Source organism: Pristis pectinata, chromosome 8 (genome assembly GCF_009764475.1).
Source record: "Pristis pectinata isolate sPriPec2 chromosome 8, sPriPec2.1.pri, whole genome shotgun sequence".
NCBI classification, from domain to species: domain Eukaryota; kingdom Metazoa; phylum Chordata; class Chondrichthyes; order Rhinopristiformes; family Pristidae; genus Pristis; species Pristis pectinata.
In genome coordinates this window covers 84617160-84640483 of record NC_067412.1, presented here as the reverse complement: position 1 = coordinate 84640483, position 23324 = coordinate 84617160, and the positions used below count along the sequence as shown (strand labels likewise).

Sequence of the window (23324 nt, the reverse complement as noted above, 5' to 3'; positions counted from 1 at the left end):
CTGGTCCACTTCCCAACAGCAAAATTGTGATTAAACTAACTGAAAAATTTTATGCAGGAAACTTCTTTGTAATCTTTAAATATGTTGAATTTAAAGAGGTAATTAATAGAGTTTGTGAAATTGACTTTCCCAATATGGCAGAACTTCTAACTTTCTTTTCTCAGTTTATTGATGGCTCCTTTGACAAGCACTTGGAACGTTTGGCTGATCCTAAGGTATGTACTTGTACTTCAATTGTTACCTCTGTGCCACACTTCAAATGCCTTGATGTCATGGGCAGTTGTTCTTTGGAATGCTATTCATGTATGCTTGTTCCAATTCTGCAGTGAGGTGCAGTTGACTGCTTGTTGATATACTTGAAGTAGATTAGGCTATAGACTGAAACAAAAGGAAATTGAGTTGTACTTAGTATATCTGTTTGAAGATGATGACCAAAGCTCCATGTCTTCTGTACTGGTGCTGGATTCTCCACTTAAAAAGGGCATGTTTATGTGCCTCTTAATTTCACTCTCACCAACTTCTATTTATGACTGTGGCTGAGTGCGGAGATTTTATTTGATTTATTAATTATCCAGTTAGCGTGCCTTAGCCACTATTCAATTATAATTTCAGATCAGAAGATTATATCCTGATATGTGTAATGCTGATCCTAGCATGTTCTTAATTCTTATTTGAACCAGAGTTAACTTGTTGCTTCATGCTATTACAGATTGTGGTAAATTCTGGATCGGGGAGTCTTGTGGATGCCTGCTTTTGAGCTAGATTTTTTATTTTATTCCATTAGGTTAAGGTAGTACTACAAAAAACAATTTTTAACAATTTTTAATTCCTTGGCTCCCATTGTCTCGTCTTCACCATGGACATCTATTCCCCACTAGAAAAGCCTTGGGGCTCTTTCTTTCTAGAACGTAGATCTAACCAGTTCCCCTCTACCAACACTCTCCTCCACTCCTCCATTCCGTGCTCTTCACTGGCAGAACTTGAGCTTAACCTGAACAACTTGTCTTTTCCTCCCACATCCTATAAATCAAAGGTGTAGCCATGGGTACTTGCGTAGGCCCTAGCCAATGAAAAGGTAGGTATTGCTATGTATCTCTGTTCCAAACCTACTCTGATACCACTCTGAAACTTTTTCTGCTGCATTAACGATTGTATTGGTGCTCCCTCCTGCACCTGTGCAGATCTCATCAATTTTATCAACTTCTCTGCTAACTTCCACCCTGTTCTCATTCAAATGGACCACTTCTGACATCTGTCTCCATTTCAGTAGACAACTATCCACTGACATTTACTACAAACACACTGGCTCCCACAGCTACATAGACTACACCGCCTCCCACCCGTCACTCATAAAGACACCATTACTTTCTCTCATTTTTATAAGTGTTAAGATTTCTTTATTAGTCACATGTATATTGAAACACACAGTGAAATGCATCCTTTGTGTAGAGTGCTCTGGGGGCAGCCTGCAAGTGTTGCCATGCTTCTGGCGCCAGCACAGCATGCCCACAACTTCCTAATCCGTGCGTCTTTGGAATGTGGGAGGAAACTGGAGCACCTGGAGGAAACCCACGCAGACATGAGGAGAATGTACAAACTCCTTACAGACAGTGGCTGGAATTGAACCCGGGTCTCTGACATTGTAGCAGTGTTACGCTGACCGCTACACTACTGTGCCAACCCCTCTTTTTCTACTGTCTGCTCTTAAAATGAGGACTTCCATTCCAGGAAATATCTTTCTTTTTTGGGAAACTGGGCATCACCCCCACCCACCCACTGTGGTTGATGGAGCCCTCACCCACATGTCCATTTCTTGCCCTTCTACTCTCACCCTGCCTCCACCAGACAGAATGGGGATCCAGTTCCCTTGGTCCTTGCCTTTCACCTCAACAGCACGTCTTTCTCTTGCATTTTTCACAAGCTACAACATGATCCCACCACCAGTCAAATCCTTCCCTCCCCTCTGCTTTCCACAGGGACCATTCTGTCTGTGACTCCCTCCCCCGCAACCATAGGAAGTGTATCACCTGTCCCTGCACTACCTCCCTCCAGGGACCTAAACAGCCCTTCCAGGTGAGGCAGAGATTCACATGCATCTCCTCCATCCTCCTCCTCCAAACATTCCGTGCTCTCAATGTGGCTGCCTCATCAGTGAGACCAAGCCCAGACTAGGTGACCATTTGAGCATCTGTGTTCAGTCTGCCATGGCCATCCAGAGCTCCTGGTTGTTAGCTATTTTAATTCCCCTCCCTATTCCCACACTGACCTATCTGTTCTCTGCCTCCTCCACTGCCAGGGTGAGGCCAAACTCGGACTTGAGGAACAGCACCTCATATTCTGCCTGGGTAGTCTACAACCCAATGGTATGAACATTGAATTCTCCAATTTCAGGTAACCTACTTCTCCCTTTTCCCCTCCTGATCTATCCAGGTCCTCCTCCAACCCCCTCCCCTTCCGCAGCCTGCTATCACCCAGCTTCTTCCCCCGCTCCCACCTACTGCATCTGCCCATAACCCACATGTTCCTCTCACTGGGTCCCCTTCTCCCCCACTGTTCCCATCTGCCCACCCATCTCACTTAGTTCCACGCTCCACCTTCCTTTCCTATCAGATTCCATCGTCTGTAGCCCTTTGTTGCCTCGCCTCCCACCCTGGTCACTATTTCCACTCTTCCCTCTTCCATCTGCCTATAACCCCACTTGCCAGGATCCACCTATTGCTTGCCAGCTTTCCTCACCCCTCCTCCTCCTCACCTCTTTATCCTGGCCATCTCTCTTTTACTCTCAGTTCAGATGAAAGGTCTTAACCGGAAACACTGTCCACTTCCCTCCACAGGTGCAGCTTGACCTGCTGAGTTCCTCCAACAGTTTGTTTTGGTATTGTTTATTATTGTCACTTGTACTGAGGTACTGTGGAAAAACTTGTTTTGCATACTGTTTGTACAGATCAATTCATTACAGAGTGCGTTGAGGTAGTACAGGGTTAAAAACAATAACAGAATACAGAGTAAAGTTTTTTTGCTCCAGATTCCAGCATCTCCAGTCCCTTGTTTCTATTGTAGATAATTTACTGAGTGTCAAGGTCTCCATCATGACTATGCAATGATCACTACCTGAGGTAGCATCAGTTCATGTAAAATACATGAATAGATTGGATGGATTGGTGAGGAGGAGGTCATGAAGATTCTCTTGTTTTGGTGTTCTCTCCTGTACGTAGTCTGGCAGTTACATACAGCCTAAATAGTGGTGGTGATAATAGAACCATTCTTGATGTACAGAATGAAATGCCTCTGTAGAATCATAAAATCATACAGCATGAAAATGGGCCATTTGGCCCAACTTGATCATGCTGGCCAGTGGTCATCCATCTGTATTAATCTGCTTGCTTAACATTTGGTCCATAGCTCTCTATGCCTAAGTAATTCAAGTGTTCATTTAGACACTTAAATACTGTAAGTAACCCAACTTCAAACACACTCAGTGTATTCCAGGTTCATCATTCTCTGGGTGAAAGTCTCCCCATATCCTCAATTTCTTCCCCTTACCCTAAACCTATATCCTCTAGTTTTATCTACCTCAAAGTTTCCTGCAGTCTACCCTGTCTATAGCTCTCATAATTTTATATACCTCAATCATGTCCCCTCTTAACATTCTCTCCAGGGAGAACAGACCATCTCTCTTCAAACTGAACTGTTCTATACCAGGCAATATCCTGGTGAATCTCTTCAGGGCCATTTCAAGTGTTATCACATCCTTCTTATAATTTGGTGACCAGAACTGCATGCAGAACTCCAGCTTGGGTCTGACCAAGGTTTTTATAAAGTTGGAGCATAACCTCTACTTCTGTATTCAATGCCTTGAATAATGGACAGTATCCTATGTGGCTTTATAACCACCTTATCTACCTGTTTTGCCACCTTCAGGGATCTATGAACTTGTACTCCAAGGTCTCCCTGTATCTCAGTACTCTGAGACCTTAACATTCATGGTGTCCTAGTCTCATTATTGCTCCCAAAATCCATACCTCACATTTGTGTGGATTGAACTCCAATCTGCCTTTTAGCCCATTTCACCAACACATCTATCTCTGACTATCTAAGACTACCTCCCACACGATCAACAGTTCCAATTAGCATCTGTGAACTCACTGATCTCTTCTTCCACATCCAAATCATTTTTGTATATTCCAGACAGAAGGCTTTTCCATCATGTATCAGGCACTCTCTAGGCTAGGGAGCACACCCCTGAACAATCTGTGAAATCACGGCCATTTCTATCTGATAAGATTTTCAGCAGTTAGTGGGAATATTGATAGAACAGCACAGTACAGGCTCTTCAGCCCAAGATGTTGTGCCGACCTATATAAACAACTACTCCCTGATCAATCTAACTCTTCCCTCCTACAAAGCCCATAAACCTCCATTTTACCTACTTCCATGTGCCTATCTAAGAGTCTTCTAAATGTCCCTACTTCCATGTGCCTATCTAAGAGCTTTCTAAATGTCCCTATTGTATCAGCCTTTACCACCACCCTGGCAGCAGGATTTCACCACAATCTGTAACCTGTGGCTGGATGTAATCGACATTCAATGTTACTATTACTCTAGGAAGTGTCAGAGCATATTCAGATCCTGGCACTGTTAAAATTGAGGTGCCAACTATCTAGGACTGCATACATATGAAATAATAGAAGTTGTGTTATGCACATAGCTAAGTAATCCCAAATCTAGTAGTTTGCATCAGAGCACCTGTGCCCTGTCATATCCATTCATGGTGGTGGGCAGTTAAATTCTAATAGGAGGCTCTGTGAGCATCCTCTTATTAATGTTGGTGAGGCCTTTCACAGTGCAAAAGACAAAGTTGAAAGGTTTGTATTTTCAGCCAGAAGTAGATGTGCATGTCATTCTCCTGCTGAGGTGCATGATATCACAAGCTAGTCTACAGTCAGTTTGATTCACTCCCTATGACATCAAAAATGGCTGAATGCAATAGATACTGCAAAGCCTAGAGAGGCCAACAACGTCCCAGCTGTGGTGCCAAAGATGTGCTCCAGAGCTAGCGTGCCTCTAATCAGATTGTTTCAGTACAGTTACAACATTGTCTTCGATGATGCTTGAGGAAGGTTGCTCTGTTATATCCTGTCTGTCCTTTTTTTAAAAAAAAGCAAAAGGTGAAAGTTGTGGTCACCAATGCTTTAAAGTGGCATTTAATTACCAATAACCTCTCAATGATACTTATTGGTTTCTGTGAGCCTCTTAGCCTCAAGTGAACTAAAGAACTGAATTCCAGAGGTGATGGTGATGTGGCATCAAGGACTCCTAGTGCAGTTAAGATCAATATGAATCAATAGGGAAAATCTCCACTGGCTGAAGTCCCAGCTTGCTCAAAGGAAGGTGGTTGTATTTGTGGAAGGACAATCGTCATAGCCCCAAGATGTTGAAACGATTTCTCTGAGCAGTGCCTAGGCACCACCTTTTCAAGCAGATTAAGTGACTTCTTAATCACAAGGTCAGAAGTGGGAATGTTCATTGTATTGAGCCTAGTTTCCATACCTCAAAGGAGTCTGCCCAATTGACAAGTCCAGTGTAGTGTTCTGTCTTGGGCAATATCATTAACACCATATGCAAGATAGTGACCATCTCCAACAGGAGTCCACCTCTCTATTTTTGATATTCAGTAAAATTGATATCAACAGAATGCTGGAAGTCGTCAAACTAAATCTAACTGAACCAGAAATATAAACTATAGTAGCTGCAAGAACAAGTCAGATTGGGTAGGCAGTTATTGCAGTATACATGAAGCCCCTTTACCATCTACAAAGCACAATTTGGGTGAGTGATGGAATACACCCTTGCCTTGATATAAACAGCTTCAAAAGTGCAAACCTTCTCATCTTTGGAGTGGTAGAAGCTGCTTTCTTCAGATATTCCATTTGCTCCACTATAGGAGTGATTACAATATGGTCCATTGCCACAACAGCAACTTGCTATGACTTCTTGACAGCACATCCCAGAGCCGCCACCACCCAAAGAAATAAAGGCAGTATTATCTGGGGATACTTTAACTTGCAGTTTCCTCTCATTTGGTGATATGTTTGTTCCTTTAGGTCAAATTCTTTAAAACTTAATCCCACTGAAAATAACTTCATGATAACAATACCAGTTCAAGAAGGCCCCTCCACTTTCTCCAGGGCAGGTGGATGGGTAATGCTGCCCTTGCAAGTGAGACCTAAATCCCATAAATGGAGAAAGGGGGAAAACAAAATCATGTGCATCTATTCACACTGCTGCTTCAGGCATGTGATGCTTTATGACTACTGACTTTCATGCTTGTTCTGTTCCACATGATTTATTTTCCTGTGGGGGAATTGCAGCCCAATTTTTGTTTTGAATGTTTGGCTGACGAATTGATATTTGAATGTTAAATATGAATCCATAATAGCAGGAATTTTGTAGATATTTAACTTGGTGGATGTACTTATTGTTCAGTTGAAGTATCTATACTGGTGGCATATTTCTGTGCCACCAAATGTTTGCTGGTCAGCTGCTGAGCCAAACATCTTTTCTATCTTTGGTTATGTGTTTCCTTTTTGAAAACTTTTTGTTTTGTATCCCAGTAATTTGTGTTCTTAATTAAATTTATCTAACTCAAGTTTGAGATTTGTGATGTGGGCCAATTTGCTAGAGGTTATGCTGAGATCTTACTGACTGTGTAGGTAGAACATTAATTTTGTGGCAGTTATATTACTGTGGCAAAGCTATTTGCATTTCTTTAAAGTAACCGGAAAAGTTGGTGCAGTGCAGCTTCGAAGTATTCTCTTGTGGATTTCGTGGCCCAGTCAACATTGGAATGACTTTCAGCTATGGCTCAATTAATACTGTAATTTTCCCCTCTAGTCAGGAGGTTTTGGGTTTGTTTTGTTTGAGAGGTTTGTGCACTGACCTTTTGTGGTATAAAGGGAGTGTTGACCAAGAAATGGTATCTTCTTGGGTAAAAAGTTACACTGTGGTATGTCTGCTTGATTGCTTTTACATCTATTCCTCGAAGAGCAAAAAAGGTGCTCTGATTTATTTATTCTTATGTTGTGGTTTGTGCAAGTTGACTCTTTTCTGTATTACACTGGTGACCTCTATCCTAGAGGACTTCATTGATTGTGAAGCTGTGTTCTGACATTGCCTTTTGATGTCTCTACACAAGTGAGAGTTTTTGTCCTGTCCTTGACCATTAGCTCTGCATCCTCTTATTCCATTCTCTCTCCTCTCCTGTTATCCCCTTATGCCCCTCCCCCAACCTTCCAATCAGCTGATTATAATGCTTCAAACCCATTTTACCATGGAAATTCAGATAGGATGTTATCCATATTCACTGCTCTGGTGAAGGGGTTGAGCCCTTAAACTGTACCAATCTTTATGATCGTATTGCTTCCAGGTTGAGGTTGGATAGGGACATTCAAGGTTATGTGCCAGTGTTTCAGTGTAACCTTGTGTCAAATAGCAACTAGAGACCTGGGATCTATCCAACTCTTTCAGCTCTGCTGGACTGATTTTCTAAAACCACCATTTACTTTCCATCACACCACCACCCCACAATTGGTCAGTTCTGTTTTATCTCAACTGTAACTAGATGCTTATTCAAGTCTTGCCTATAGATTTCATATTTCCAGTGATCTGTCCTGTACTATATCCAAAAGTCTAATGCTTCTATCATCTTACACTCCTTTGTACTGTACTTGCTGAGCTAAGTTGGTTCTGTTCTCCAAGGCTAATTATTTTTGTAAACTCCCTTCTCTGTCACCTGTGACTTGATCCCCTTGTCTCCTCTTTCCACCACCCTTGCTTCCATTTGTTCCTCTTGTATGTAATCTTTTTTGCAATGCTCTTCTGCTTTCCTGTCATTGATACTTAATCTGTTTAGGCTTCACAATGTGGTTGCTACTCAAACCCCTCTGGCTTATGAGATGCAGATCATACTGCCAGGGCAAGTGTTTGGTCACCCTCCAAATCTTGTACTCAAAAGCACATTTTGATCTGATTATACCTGTGAAGCACTTGAGGGTTTTAAGTTTTCAGGTTGTATATAATTAAAACTGCTCAGTGGTACATCTCCAAGTGGATATGTTGCTGTTCATGTCCTTGATGATCAAAGGACCCTAAGATGATTAACCTTGATTTGCTGTATATCCTGGTGTGATGGCTTCCACTGGTGCATTATGCAGAGTTTAGAAGCAGTGATGTGATCAAATGGCCTGCTTGATCCCAGAGGGTTTTGAACTTTGTGTTGCACACGTGGTGAATATTTCATCACAATCTAGACACTTGCATTGTAGATGGTGAAAGAAAATAAGCAAATGTTTTGTCTCTGCCTTGTTCTTTAAAGCCACAGGTCCTGATGTTGGTTACTTTTGCTAGAGATTATATATGGTGACGAATATTAAAACTGTCAGTGAACAATCCCACTCTAATTGTAATGATGGTGAGTATTTGAGGAATACTCGGGTATAAAATTAAAACCCAAATGAGCCAGAGGACTTTTTTTGAAGCTGACTTGATAATACCGGGATATCATCAAGTTCTGGATGGTGGCTGGACTCTATCATGCATGTCACTTCTACCCAGAGGCATCCTGCTAATGTTGAAACAAATGCTGGGCATACTAAGCAGGTTAATTTGGATCTGTGGAGGTTGAAACAGTTCTGATGAAAGTCATCAAACTGAAATTTTTACTGTTCCTTTCTCCACATATGCAGTCTGACATGCTGAGTATTCCTGAGCATTTGTATGCTTTTATTTAAGATTTCATCAGTTTTATTTTGCTTTTCAATTTCTGTAATTCTAAGCGAGTTATCTTTTTATTTGATCTTTTAACAGGTACAATTTGCTGAGCTGCTTTCTGTACTTTAGCTAATCTTTTTCTACTTTGATCATTGAAGTTGTGAGCAGAGAACTTTATTACAATGCTTGTGACAACTTCAGCTTTCCAAATATTCTTTCGTGCAAAACAATCCTTCTGAGCGCAGTATTTGCTTGTAAGTTACAAACTCACTTCCATTGTCTGAGATCTTTTTCTGCATTGCAGTAACTAAATCCCACTATCTCCTGTGGTTTTTAAGTGTTGTGGAAACTATCAAAACAGTGCAGTTATTTTCATTTTTCAATCTGATTATTTATCCTGATTTCTCTGCCCCTTGCCCACCCATCTTCACTTATTGCCATGGTGCCTACACCTAGGCCTCCCTCACCTTGGTAGTGATTGGGAGCCATTCCCTTTAGATAATGGGCCACTCTGAATTGTCACACAACTTGCTCCCAACAAACTTGGTAAATTGGTTTGTTGTTGTCACAAGTACTGAGGTACGGTGAAAGTCTTTGTTTTGCATACCATCATACAGATCATTTCATCAGTGTGTTGAGATATTACAAGGGGAAAAACAATAACAGAATGCAGATGGTGTAACAGTTACAGAGAAGGTGCAGTGCAGGCAGACAAGGTGCAAGGCCATAGTGAAGTAGATTGAGGTCAAGAGCCCATCTTATCGTACAAGGGGACTGTTTAATAGTCTTATAACTTTAATATGCTGTTGGGAACGCTTCCCATTATTATACTTCTTAAAAAGAGCCAACTGAGGAAGTAACTCTTCCTTACCCAACCAAAACTTGCTGAGCTCTGGCTAGGTAACCAGGCTCTACTGAGGGCTGGTGTGAAGAACCACCTTCCAATGGTCAAGTGGTTTTCTGGCCTAGAGGGAAGAACAGAGTAGATGTGGCCAAGCTGTTTCACTTGGGTGAGGCCAGGACCAGAGGGCACAATCTTAGAATTAGAGGGTACAGGTTTAAAACAGATGAGGAGAAATCTCTTTAGCCAGAGGGTAGTGAATTATGGAATTCTTTGCCACGTACAGTAGTGGAGGCCCGATCTCTGGGGGTGTTTGAGGGGGAGATAGTTATCTAATTAGTCAAGGTATCAAGGGATATGGGGATAAGGCCAGAAATTGGGCTAGAAAGGAATAGTTTTTTCCTTTAGCTCATGGAGCAGACTTTCCCCACTTCTCATTTTCTTTCTTTTTCCCTTTCTTTTCCTTGGAGCAGACTTGAAGGGCCGAATGGCCTACTTCTGCTCCCTTGTGATCTTGTGAAATTAATTTAACTGAATACTAATTGATTATGTGCTTAATCCAGTGTGCAAAGAAGGCTGTAAAACTTTAATGTGCTTTAGATGATTATGTGGTGCTTTTTTGCATGTGGACCTTAAGGTTTTTCCTAACTATTGTAACAGGTCCTTGATTAGTAAGGGCATCAAAGGTTACAGGGAGAAGGCAGGAGAATGGGGTTAAGAGGGAAAAATAAATCACCCATGATTGAATGGTAGAGCAGACTTGACAAGTCGAATGGCTTAATTCCACTCCTGTCTTAAGCTCTTACAACATCCATCTGATTTTGGTTAACTGCACATTGTGGTCCTGTAGTTAACTATTCAGTAAGTTGGTTTGCCCATACACTTTGTGCATGGAGGACAATTTTCAGGGCAGTGGAAACTCATGGGCCAGATTGTTATGGAGACTTTTGTGCAAGAGCACCATGGGTGGAGATTGCAAGGCATGTGCAATGACACGAAAGGATGTGTCACTCAAAATTCTACAGTGACTTTGTAGATGTACCATGCGCATTGAATCTGCTCTTAACTGAAAGGTTAAGGCTGCCTATAGTGTTAAAGGACCTGATCTTCCTAGAGCCAGGGGGTCTAAGGCCTTCACTTAAAGGCTGCAGAAAGATGCATATGTCTTTAATTCTCCCCCCCCCCCCCCCCCCCCCCCCCCCCATTGGAAGATCTTCCTACCAACCACACTTCTTCTGCTTGTTAATAACCTGGGGACACAATCCCAGTAGCCCAAACTTATTTCTTATTCGTTTTCCACGCCACCTCCCATGGCCCACTCCACAATATTGCCTCAATAGACAGTGATAAGGGGTCATACTAGAAATTCTGTGGTAAACAAATCCCCGTGAGAGAGAGTTATTCCATCTTGCTCAGTGGGAGAGAGATGCAATAGTAACCAAGATTTTTTTGCATAGTTCAGCAAAATGTAGCTTTATATTGTAATAAACTTCAAAGGTAGTGTTGAATCCCAAGCAATATATTCTTGCAAATATTTACAGTATAAACTGGGGATTTAGCTTGCATTCAAATTTTATGCACTGTTTTGCAGGAATGGGCAGGTGTCTTGGAGATGAATGCTCTCTCTCTGATGTACAAGTAAGTATAGTGTAAATTGTGAAGGAAGTCATGAGTACAAGTTACAAAAATGTAAAAAAATAGTAGTTAAGCATTTTTTTGCATAAAAGATGACCACTGATTGGAACAAGTCTAAGATGCTGAAAGGTGGAATTTTCTGGTTAAATGTAATCTGTCTCTATATATAGTTGGCTATTTACTGATAGTAGATTCCTAGGTGCTTGTGACTTGTCATGCTTCACTGGATATTCAAGAATTTTATCCTGACCTTTTGCTGAGGTTACAGCTGAACATCCATTAACTTGATGGCTATTAATCCTTCAAATGCCATTTTAATAAAATCCTGTTGTATTATTGGATATTTGTTTATTATATTGTAAGCTTATTTCTATTTGGTGACAATATAAGCTAGTCGTTTGAAGATCACAGCTGGGAGCTAAACATCCAAGGATACATCCTCTTAAAAAGACAGGCAGGTGGGCAGAGGTGGTGGTATGGCTGTGTAGGTTAAAAAATGAAATCAAATCCTTAAGAAGTGATGTATGATCAGAAGATATAGAATCCTTGTGGGTAGAGTTAAGAAACTGCAAGGGTAAAAAGACCCTGATGGGAATTGTATACAGGCCTCCAAATAATAGCCAGGATGTGGGGTACAAATTACAGCAGGAAATAGAAAAGGCATGTAAAAAGGGCAACATTACAGTGGTCATGGGGGATTTCAGTATGCAGGTGGATTGGGAAAATTAGGTTGGTACTAGATCCCAAAAGAAGGAATTTGTAGAGTGCCTATGAGATCTCTTTTTAGAGCAGCTTGTGGTCAAGACCACGAAGGAAAAGGCAATTCTGGGTTTGGTGTTGTGCAATGAACCAGATTTGATTGGGAAGCTTAAAGGAATTCTTAGGAGGCAGCGATCATAATGTTATAGAATTCACCCTGAAATTTGAGATGGAGAAGCTAAAATCAGATGTATCAGTATTATAGTTGAGTAAAGGTAACTACAGAGGCAGGAGAGAGGAGCTGGCCAAAGTTTACTGGAAGGACACCCTAACAGGGATGATGGTAGAGCAGCAATGGCAGGAGTTTCTGGGAGTAATTTGGAAGACACAGGATCAATTCATTCTAAAGAAGAAGCAACATTCTAAAGGGAGGATGAGTCAACCGTGGCTGACAAGGGAAGTCAAAGACAGCATAAAAGCAAAAGAGAGGGCATACAATATTGTGAAAATTAGTAGGAAGCTGGATGACTGAGAAACTTTTTTTTAAAAAAAAACAATAGAAGGCAACTAAACAGCAATAAGGGGAGAAAAGATGAAATATGAAGGTACGCTAGCTAATAATATAAGAATACCAAAAGATTTTTCAGATATATAAAGAGTAATAGAGAAGCAAGAATGAACATCAGACCACTGGAAAATGATGCTGGAGAGGTGGTAATGGGAAACAAAGAAATGGTGGACGAACTAAGCACTTTGCATCAGTCTTCACTGTGGAAGACATCAGCAACATGCCAAAAATTCAAGAGTCAAGGGGCAGAAGTGAGTGTAGTCGCTATTACTAAGGCGAAGGTGCTTGGGGGAAACAAAGGTCTGAAGGTGGACTGGATGGACTATACTTCAGGATTCTGAAAGATAGCTGAAGAGATTGTGGAGCATTGGTAGTAATCTTTCTAGAATCACTCGGGAATGGTTCCGGAGCACTGGAAAATCGCAAATGTCACTCTCCTCTTTAAGAAGGGAGGAAGGCAAACGACAGGAAATTATAGGCCAGTTAGCCAGATTTCAGTGGTTGGTAAGATGTTAGAATCCATTAAGGATGAGATTTCAGCATACTTAGAAGCATGTGATTAAATAGGCCAAAGTCAGCATGGTTTCCTTAAGGGGAGATCCTGACAAACCTGGAGTTCTTTGCGGAGGTAACAGGCAGGATAGACAAAGATGTTTACTTGGATTTCCAGTAAGCCTTTGACAAGGTACCACATGAGGCTGCTAAACAAGATAGGAGCCCATGGTATTACAGGAAAGGTACTAGTGTGGGGAGAAGATAGGCTGACTGGCAGAAGGCAGAGTGGGAATAAAGGAGGCCTTTTCTGGTTGGCTGCTGGTGACTAGTGGTGTTCCAAAGGGGTTGATGTTGGGTCAGCTACTTTTCACATTATATGTTAATGATATGGGTGACTGAATTGATGGCTTTGTGGCCAAGTTTGTGGATGATAGATGGAGGGGCAGGTAGTGTTGAGGCAGTAAGGAGTTTGCAGAAGGACTTGGACAGGTTGGGAGAATGGGCAAAGAAGTAGCAGATGGAATACAGTGTAGGGAAGTGTATGGTCATGCATTTTGCTAGAAGGAATAAAGGCATAGACACTTTAAACAGGGAGTAAATTGAGAAATCGGAGGTGCAAAGGGACTTGGGAATCCTAGTGCAGGATTTCTAAAGGTTAACTTGCAGGTTGAGTTGGTAGTAAGGAAGGCAAATGCAATGTTAGCATTCATTTCAAGAGGAATAGAATATAAAAGCAAAAATGTAATGCTGAGGCTTTATAAGGCATTGGTCAGATAACATTTGGAGTATTGTAAACAGTTTTGGGCCCATATCTAAGGAAGAATTTGCAGGCATTGGAGAGGGTCCAGAGGAGGTCTACAAGAATGATCATGGGAATGAAAGGGTTAATGTATGAGGAGCATTTGATGGCTCTGTCTGTACTTGCTGGAATTTAGGTTTTCGGAGGGGGGGGGGTGGGGGCAGGGGCAGGGCGGTGCGGTTGTCTTCATTGAAACCTACCAAATATTGAAAGACCTGGATAGAGTGGACGTGGAGAGGATGTTTCCAGTAGTGGGAGAGTTTAGGACTAGAGGGCACAGCCTAAATAGAAGGATGTCACTTTAGAACAGATGAGAATTTTCTTTTGCCAGAGGGTGGTGAATTTGTGGAATTCATTGCCATAGATGGCTGTGGAGGCTAAGTCATTGGGTATATTTAAAGCAGAGGTTGATGGGTTCTTCATTAGTAAGGGTAAAGATGGAGCATATTCTGACTGGAGGTCAATGACCAGTGGTGTTCACAGGGATCTGTTCTGGGACCCCCATTCTTTGTGATTTTTATAAATGACTTGGATGAAGATGTGGAAGGGTGGGTTAATATGTTTGCAGATGACACGAAGGTTGGTGGTGTGGATAGTGTAGAAGGTTGCTGTAGGTTACAACAGGGCATTGATAGGATGCAGAGCTGGGCTGAAGTGGCAGATGGAGTTCAACGAAAAGTGCGAAGTGATAACACTTTGGAAGATCGAATTTGGAAGGCAGAATACAAGGTTAATTGCAGGACTCTTAGCAGTGTGGAGGAACGGTGATCTTGGGGTCCATGTCCATAGATCTCTCAAGGTTGCCACGCAGGTCAATAGGGTTGCTAAGAGGGTGTATGGTGTGTTGGCCTTCATTAGTTGGGGTATTGAGTTCAAGAGCCGCGAGGTGCTGTTAACAGCTCTGTAGAACTCTGGTTAGACCACACGTGGAGTATTGTGTTCAGTTCTGGTTGCCTCATTATAGGAAGGATGTGGAAGCTTTAGAGAGGGTGCAGAGGAGATTTACCAGGATGCTGCCTGGATTGGAGAGCATGTCTTATGAGGATAGGTTGAGTGAGCTAGGGCTTTTCTCTTTGGAGAGGAGGATGGTGAGAGGTGACTTGATAGAGGTGTACAAGATGATCAAAGGCATAGATCGGGTGGACAGTCAGACCCTTTTTCCCAGGGTGAAAATGGCTAACACAGGGACATAATTTTAAGGTGATTAGAGGAAGTTACAGAGGGGGATGTCAGAGGCAATTTTTTTTTTTACACAGTGGTAGGTGTGTGGAGCATACTGCTGGCAGAGGTGGTGGAGGCAGATAAATTAGGGACATTTGAGAGACTCTAAGATAAGCACATAAATGATAGCCCTCAATTCTTCTATGTGGGAGGGAAGGGCTAGATAGGTCTTAGAGCAGGATAAAATGTCAGCACAACATTGGGCCGAAGGGGCTGTGTTGTAATGTTCTTTAAGGCAGGAGAATGGAATTAAGGGGAAAAATATATTAGCCATGATCAAATGGCAGAAAAGAGTCTGGCTGAATGGCCTAATTCTGCTCCTATGTCTTATAGTCTAACTGGTCTGTATTTAATACTGCTTGTATCTCTTTGTGTCTCGTTTTCCCTTCTTGTGCATATCTTCCTCTCCTTTAAATGGTTCTATACTAATTCAACTACTCTACTGGTTAGTTCCACTATTGTGCTATTTTATTCGGGGCAGATTCTAGTTTGCTTACATAAGTGAGAGAACTTTCTCCACACATCCTATTCAATGTGGTCAAAAACTCTGCCTGGTCTCTCCCATTTGATCTCAAGGCAGTGAGTGGCAATGAAAGTTGAGGGGAGAGGTTTTAAGTAGTTCAGCAAGAAAAAGTTTATAATTGTATTGACTAGATTGTGATAGCAAAATGCTTGATGTAATGTTTCTGGATGGAAAAAAAACTGAATTATTTTAAAATCCTTATCAATTTATTTTTTCCTCCAACTATCAAGATGTGATTTCCTCATTTACCGGTATCCTGGAAAACCTCCCACACAAAGCACAAATAATGGATTTGAAAAGAAGGCAAGGAAAACCCTATTTGTCTCTTATGTTGGGATGAATCATAAGATATTTGCACTATAGAACTGATCAAGGTAAACAGCAGCAAATTAAAACCAGGAAGCTGGTGAAGGAAAAATAGGAATTGGAGAGGGTAATTAGGTAACTGCTAGTCAGAAGTTGTGAAAGGGTACTGATCAGAGATAGTTGGTCACATGGTTGGTAGTACTAATCAATGGAATAGTTCTCAAAAGTTTATTGGAATTTATTGCTGATGTGTATTTAACCCAGCAAAGGTGTATTAAAGCTTTTTAAATAACCCTACCCATGTATTTGCTTGCACAGTTCAAGCTTTGTTCTGGCTCATTACTGATGGCTAGCTACTGGGATTCTTTTAGTTATCTGGGTAATGTCTTCACATTACAAGACTTTCTGACTCAAGTCCACCAATTATTTAATTGAGGAAAAATGGATTGAATGTACTCCAGTTTCTTTGAGTAAACTTGGAAGTCATGAATAATAGAAGTGTTATATTGCTCCTTAGGTTGTCTGTTTTCTTGAATTATCAAAACAAACTGGGAAACTTTCTTTCAGACCTTGTATTCACATGCTATTTTGTAAAATTTACACACACCAGCTTATTTTAATTTAACTTTGAATGTAGTTTCTACGTAAAGTCTAATGCTTTCTGCTTTGCTGTACCATTCTCAGTTATCACCTACCCACATTAACTGGACACCAGGAGAATTCAGTACTAGCACACTTGAGGCTCAACTTCACTTCCTCACCCTTCCCACCCCACTTGGTGTGCAGCCATACTCTAACCTCCACAAATTTCATCCACCTCCCATATGTTATCCAAACTGGGGGGGTTTTTCTTAATCTATGATTGCCATGTTACACATCTGTTATGGATCATGTCAAATAGTAAAGCTAGGAGATTTTTTCCTCCCAATTTGCAATGACCTTCTCATCTGACTGGCAAAAAATGCAGAGTTCATTTATTTAAACTTTAGTAGAAAAAGCAAACCTATCTGATGGCAAAATACTACAGATGTGGGGGATCATGAAATAAAAATGGAATATGCTAGAGATACTCAACAGATCTGTGGAGATAAACTTTTTGGGTTGGGATTGTACTGTTGTCATTTAACAAGTTCTTTAAAATGCAACTTTTAGGTTAAACTTTGAATAGTTTACAGCATGATGAAAATAAGAAACTTTCAATTTAATGTCAATGAATATCACTGCAATTCAGTGTGTGGCGATGGGTTGATAACAGCTTGAGTGTAGTATTATTTCCTTGCCCAATATCTAAATGTGTATATTCAATTGCAAGGCTCTAATATCGATTTAAAAACGTATGTTTCTCTAGTATTGGCCTAAACTGATGTAGGATATGTTTACTTTGAGATGCCTTTTTAAGAATCTTGTGAGAAACCTTGGCCTTCTAATAGCCACTGACATTGCTGTTTTTATACATTACTGGCCAGGATATAATTTTGAATTCCTTTTGGTGTTTGAACACAAAAACTTAAGGCATGAAATTGCATGGACTGTCATGGTGTCTAAAGGCACTTGACACTTCACAAATAATTGAATGACTTTCAATTTGTCCCCATCCAAAAATGATAACTGCAGTAATGTATGGATAAATTTTCCTGAATGTTAATCTGTACTTCTGAGAGTGTACATTTGCCAGTCTGCATGTGAGTTCTGGACTTGCTGCAATAGCACATCAATGTTGTCTTGTGTGTTCTGTCAGATGTAAAGAATCCAGAGCACAAGTGATCACAGACTAAAACGTGGAGATGAAACTGTTCTAGCAACAGCCTAAATGCTTTGGGGAGGGGAAAAAAAAGGTTGTACTTGAATAAGCACAGTTGGTTCTTGAAAGCTTGTGGCTGGAGGATGTAGGGCATTGGGAACTGCGGGCAAAAGTCTGTTTTAATGAATGGCTGAGCAGAAACGCCGGCAGCCAGGGAATAGGGTGATAGTGAAGAAACAAAAGTAAAAGGAGGAAGACTCGCAGCAGCAGAAGTGAGACTTTAGGAAGGTTGGACCATGCTGCAGTAACCAAGGAATTGCAGCCCTGGAAAAATAGAAAAGGTTGTAAAAACTCCCTCAAAACAGTTCAAGATAATTGATAATCAGAGGAACAGTTTTTAAAAAGCTGATTTTCTGGGTCTGAGAATATTGGGTTAGTGGTGTGGGAGAAATGTGCAGTATAACCAGAGTGCAGTGGAGAGGACTGAAAACTATTAGGTCCCAGAGTGCTAAAAGCACTACAACCTCTTTAGGCAGTTGATTGTTCATTTCTCTTTACAGTAAAACATCAATAATCCAATGCCCACTTGTTTAAAAATTCTGGTTGACATCTGGTTTACCAGGACTTTTAATTAATAAACTGAAGCTATAAAATGGAGACGAATGAAGAGTCTCAACCCAAAATGTTGACTGAGCATTTCCCTGTACGGATGCTACCTGACCTACTGAGTTCCTCCAGCTCATTTTTTGCTGAAGCTGGAAAATGCTGTTTCTGAAAAGTAGCTTTCAAGAGCCAACGCTGTATAACACCTTTAATTGTGTAGCACCTTTCTGTTTATTAAAAAAAGTGAAATAAAAGTGAGTTGAGGTACTAACAGAAGTAATTTCTAATAGTCCAGAAAATCTGCCAGTCCAACACCACCAAAGTTCTGAAGATGTCAGATTATCAGTTATCTTCTCTGCTGGATTTCCTGTACTCACAAATTGGCTGCTGCATTTTCTCCATCACAGCTACTGAAGTGACTACATTTCAGAAGTATTTAATTGGCAGTAAGACACTTTGATGGCCTGAGGTTGTGAATAGTGTCACAAAATTGCAAGTGTTTTTGTCTATTTTGTAGTGGGCGAGGGGTGGTGGTTGGAGGTGTGGGGTGGAGGGCAAGAGGTAAACATTAGACAAAAAGTCTGCTTAACAAAATCCTTCACTTCAATTTTTAACATAAGTGAAATAATGCTCTCTTTTTTAAAACAAAGATCTTGCTCTGCTGTTCCAACAATGGCCATTATGACAGTGTCTTTACAAAGCAGTTTCAAGGGCTTGCAGCTGTGTGTCAAGGTAGGCTTGATGCATTAGAGAATTCTTGTTTGTGTTGACTGCTTAGTTGTTACAATTTATGTTTTTATAAATGTCATTTCTAATTCAGTTTAATTTGGACTTTTTGCTGCCTGAAGTAATGCATTAAAGCAAAAGTTACTTAGACCATTCTAGTGGCATTTGTCTGTCTGACATCTTAACACTAAATTTTATACTGCTGATTTTACTAATGTCAATGTACAGTTCTCCAAGAGTAGCATAATGTTTTATGGTAAAGGGTGCAAAACTGATTCTTGGACCACAACTTGAATGATTGGCAGGTGGTGTGATAAAAGGCAACATTCCTTCGGCAATAGTGTCTAAAATGGACAAGTGGTATAATCTGGCTCTTAAATTTTCCTTGATTTTTGTGATGTCTAATGACCATTGATGTTTTTTCACTGTAAGCTTAAGTATTCTTTATCTGCAACTAAATCTGTACAGCAATGGTAGCTGTGACGTTCTTGAGCACGTACTATAGCATCTTTCATGTTTAAAGCTTTATTAAAGTCCACAATCAGCGGTTGTTTTCATTATCTTATGCAGTGGTTTGTTTTATTATTGAAAGAATACTGCCATAACCATGTCAAAATTTGATTTTACTTTTTTAACAGCATTTTCTAGCTTCAGTCTGTTAAAAGTAATTTTCAGATGTGTTGCTTTTTAATATGTAGCAGAGGTCTTCAATAGATGAATATTATGCATTACAATTAGCAGAATATAGTGTTCATGTAGAACCCATGAAATTACCATAATCTCAGCCTTTATCAAAGTCATGATGTAACTTGAAAACTTGGAAAGATTTTGGTGGAGAAATAAGAAGCAGAGATCGGACAGAATAAATTCAGTATTTCAGCCCACTCCTTGGTTTTGGTAAAAGGGGTCACCTCTGGACTGTCCTATTTGGAGAAAAGAACCAAGTATATAATGTGAAATGGATTTTATTTCAGCGGTTGTATATGAAATGCTATACAGAGATGTCTTTGGAGTGGATGAAGAAGAACTACGAGCAGCAGTGGAACTGTTCCGCAGTCATGGCAAGAAAACCAGGAAGGGGAGTACATCTCAAAGCAATGATGATGCTGACCATCTTTCTGAAAAGACTGTGCGGTATGTGAGTTTAGTTATGCCATAAGTTTTGGGGGTCTAAATTTTGAGGGAGGAAGTTGGTGCCCTGATTTACTGTTCACTTTATCAAGATGGAATCGTAAACACCTAAAACTTATTACTTTTCAGTAAATCTCAAAACTGTTTCTTTTGTGCTCAGCAGTACTATCTAGATCTTTTGAGTGTTGACAGTCTTAGTTTCATATTGGTTATTTCTTTGTATCCCAGCAGCACTCCCTAAAATTTAGTGGTGGTGAGTGGTACTTTTGAGTGATCATTTTGTAATGTCTTGACTAATAGGAATGATTGCCAACAAGAAAGTCTGCATTCTTGTTTTTAGAGCCCTTTGCAACTCAGACAATGCACAAGGAATTGTCTGAATTCTCAAGATACCTAAAATTTCACTTTGGTTGAAATTGGTGCATTTCTGAAGGTTTGTGTGTAATTAGAAAAGTCTTTAAAATTGAAAGGTCAAATGCTGTTTCAAGAAGGGTTTTAAGTAGATGCACAATGTTAGAAATACCTGGATCAGGAAGCATTCTATGAAGAAGGAAATACATTCTGAGAGTCTTGCTCTTCATTTCCTCATATGAATATTACAAGTAATCAAAAACACAAACTGCATATGCTAGAAATCAGAAATAGAGAATGCTGGAAACAGCAGGTCAAACAGCATCTGTAAAGAGAAATAATTAACATTTTGAGTGAGTGACCTTTTGTCTGACACATTCTGTTTAAGTATTTCCTAAATCTTCATTTTTTTAGATTTCAAATGTAGTTTTGGATTTTTGGTATACTTCTGTTGCAAAGAAGTGAGTTTGAATATTCTTGTGACATTTTTCTAGGCATAAACAGGCTCTGGTTTTGACTTGACCTGATTTTTTTTGGAATGAATTGTTTCAAATTATCTTGATGTGCACCTTAAGGAAGCAATCAGTTGTAACTATTGGTGGTTAGAATTAAGAGTGAGAGAATTTGGAAAACTGGATGTTGCCTATAGGGTAAACAGGTGGTGGTTGAATGTCATGGACTCACTGGGCCATGGGGCCTGTTTTCGTGCTCTATCCCTCTGATTCTATAACTAAATTTCACTTTAACAATATGTGCAGCATCTCAGTTCTTCACACTTTTTGAGAATAGTCACTAATCCTAGCAGTGATGGGAAATATTAACAGGCATATGATTAAATTCTAGCTACTAAGGTACTAGTTATTGGTAAGGTGCAAGATAAATTTTAAAGGGACTGTTGGATCAAAACTATTGGGTAATTCTACAAACAGAAGAGTGTCAGAAACTAATTTTGCTGATAAGAACTAAAATGTATTGAATTTTACCAAATGAACTTCGTTGAAGAGGTGAGGGAGATCATAAAATACCATGTAAAGAATAACATAGATTCAGGGAAAAGAGAGATTGAGCATAGTGGTGATCACGTACATGAAAAGGATGGGGAAAGAGACTTGCATTTCAGGATTGATGCACCAATTGATGAAGCTATTTAAAATAAGATGGCTTTTTATAGTCCAAGAAATGTGGGTAAGATTACAAGCTAAAATGACCAAAACTATATTGGTCTACAATAATGCAAGAAGGTAACATATCTGATATTCTAGGGAATCTAAATGAATTGCAGTCTGGAACTTAATGGTATATTAGCAAGAATAATCACTAATAAAGATTGACAAATCTTCGGCAGATCTCGATCTTTCCCTGTTAGATTTTCAAGGAGGTAAGTGCGTCAGCTGCTTTAATCAAACCACACTTGCTCAGAGATTGCATTCAGATTAGAAAAAGTATCTTATTTAATGAGCTGAGAAAGAGAAATAAGAAAACTGTAGACTTGTTTGGTTAATGTCTTTTGGGGATTTGGCACTTCATAGCACACCACTACATTGTATGTGCACAAAAAATTTGATCAGTGAGATATTTGTTTCTGTTTGGGGCTCATTTTGAAGTTAAGTTTTCTAAAGCCTTGCATGTCCTGGCTAGACAATATATGGAGTACAGTTGATAGTTTTTCAGAATTGGGTTCATTGTCACATGTCATGAAATTTGTTTTGTGGCAGCAGTACAGTGCCAGACATTAAAATTATTATAAGTTACAAAAATGAATAGTGCAAAAGAGGAATAATGAGGTAGTGTTCATAAACTCTTCAGAAATCTGATGGCAGAGGTGAAGAAGCTGTTCCTGAAATTGTGTGGGTCTTCAGGCTCCTGTACCACCACCCCGATGGTAGCAATGCAAAGAGGGCATATCCCAGATGGTGGGGATCCTTAATGATGGATGCTGCCATCTTGAGGCACCACCTCTTGAAGATGTCCTTGTTAGTGGGGAGAGTTGTGCTCATGATGGAGCTGGCTGAGTCTACAACCCTCTGCAGCTTCTTTTGATCCTGCACATTGGAGCATCCATACCAAGCAGTGATGCAACCAGTCAGACTGCTCTCCACTATAAATCTGTAGAGTCTTTGGTGACATACCAAATCTCCTCAAACTCCTAATGAAGTAGAGTCGATGGCATTTCTTTATGATTGCATCGATGTGTTGGGCCCAAGATAGGTCTTCAGATGTTGCCACCCAGGAACTTAAAGCTGCTCAACCTCTCCACTGCTAACCCCTCAATAAGGACTGGTGTGTTCTCCCAAATTCCCCTTCCTGAAGTCCACAATCAATTCCTTGGTCTTGCTGATCTATCTCACTCCTGTACGCTGCCTCATCGCCATCTGAGATCCTGCCAACAACAGCAGTGTCATCAGCAAAATTGTAGATGGCTTTGCATAGGCTTTGGCATAATGTTATCTGGGCATGAAGGGTTAAATTAGAAGCTATCATTAGTTGGCCATATATTCCCTGAATTATAGAATGGTTTGATTTAAAGCTCTAATTGTCAAGTTCCCAGAAGGAATGCTTTATTTCTGCTTGTGTTGAGTTGGACAAGTGAGTGTAACCTTAAAATCAGTGCGAGGTTATTCACGAAAGAAGTTGGGTAGCATTTCAATCCCACAGTGTGTTAGCAGCATGGCCACTAAAAACAGTACATGTTAGTCCAACTAAAACTAATGCTGAGTGATTTTCTTTTTGTTGTTGAGCTATTCATGAATGAGAGGAAAGAGATGGAGTTGGGATGCATTTCTGGTGAGGATCTTCATGAGTAAAGGAGCAAGTTAAGGTGAATGTTACATTCTGCTCTTGTGAAGCACGGGATCGTAAATTGGGTTATTAAAATATTAATAGGAAAATTATATCAGTTGGCATTTCATAACTGCT

At 40.3% G+C, this 23324-nt stretch overlaps 1 protein-coding gene across 1 annotated transcript in view; it reads left to right on the top strand.

Moving 5' to 3' along the window:
* Positions 1-23324, top strand: part of alg13 (ALG13 UDP-N-acetylglucosaminyltransferase subunit) — a 70732-nt gene that overhangs the window by 15312 nt on the left and 32096 nt on the right. The window contains exons 7-11 of the mRNA XM_052022324.1: positions 165-215; positions 11202-11248; positions 15781-15853; positions 18851-18932; positions 19901-20060. Of these exons, the coding sequence (XP_051878284.1) occupies positions 165-215; positions 11202-11248; positions 15781-15853; positions 18851-18932; positions 19901-20060 (413 nt within the window). The remainder of the gene's footprint in view (positions 1-164; positions 216-11201; positions 11249-15780; positions 15854-18850; positions 18933-19900; positions 20061-23324) is intronic.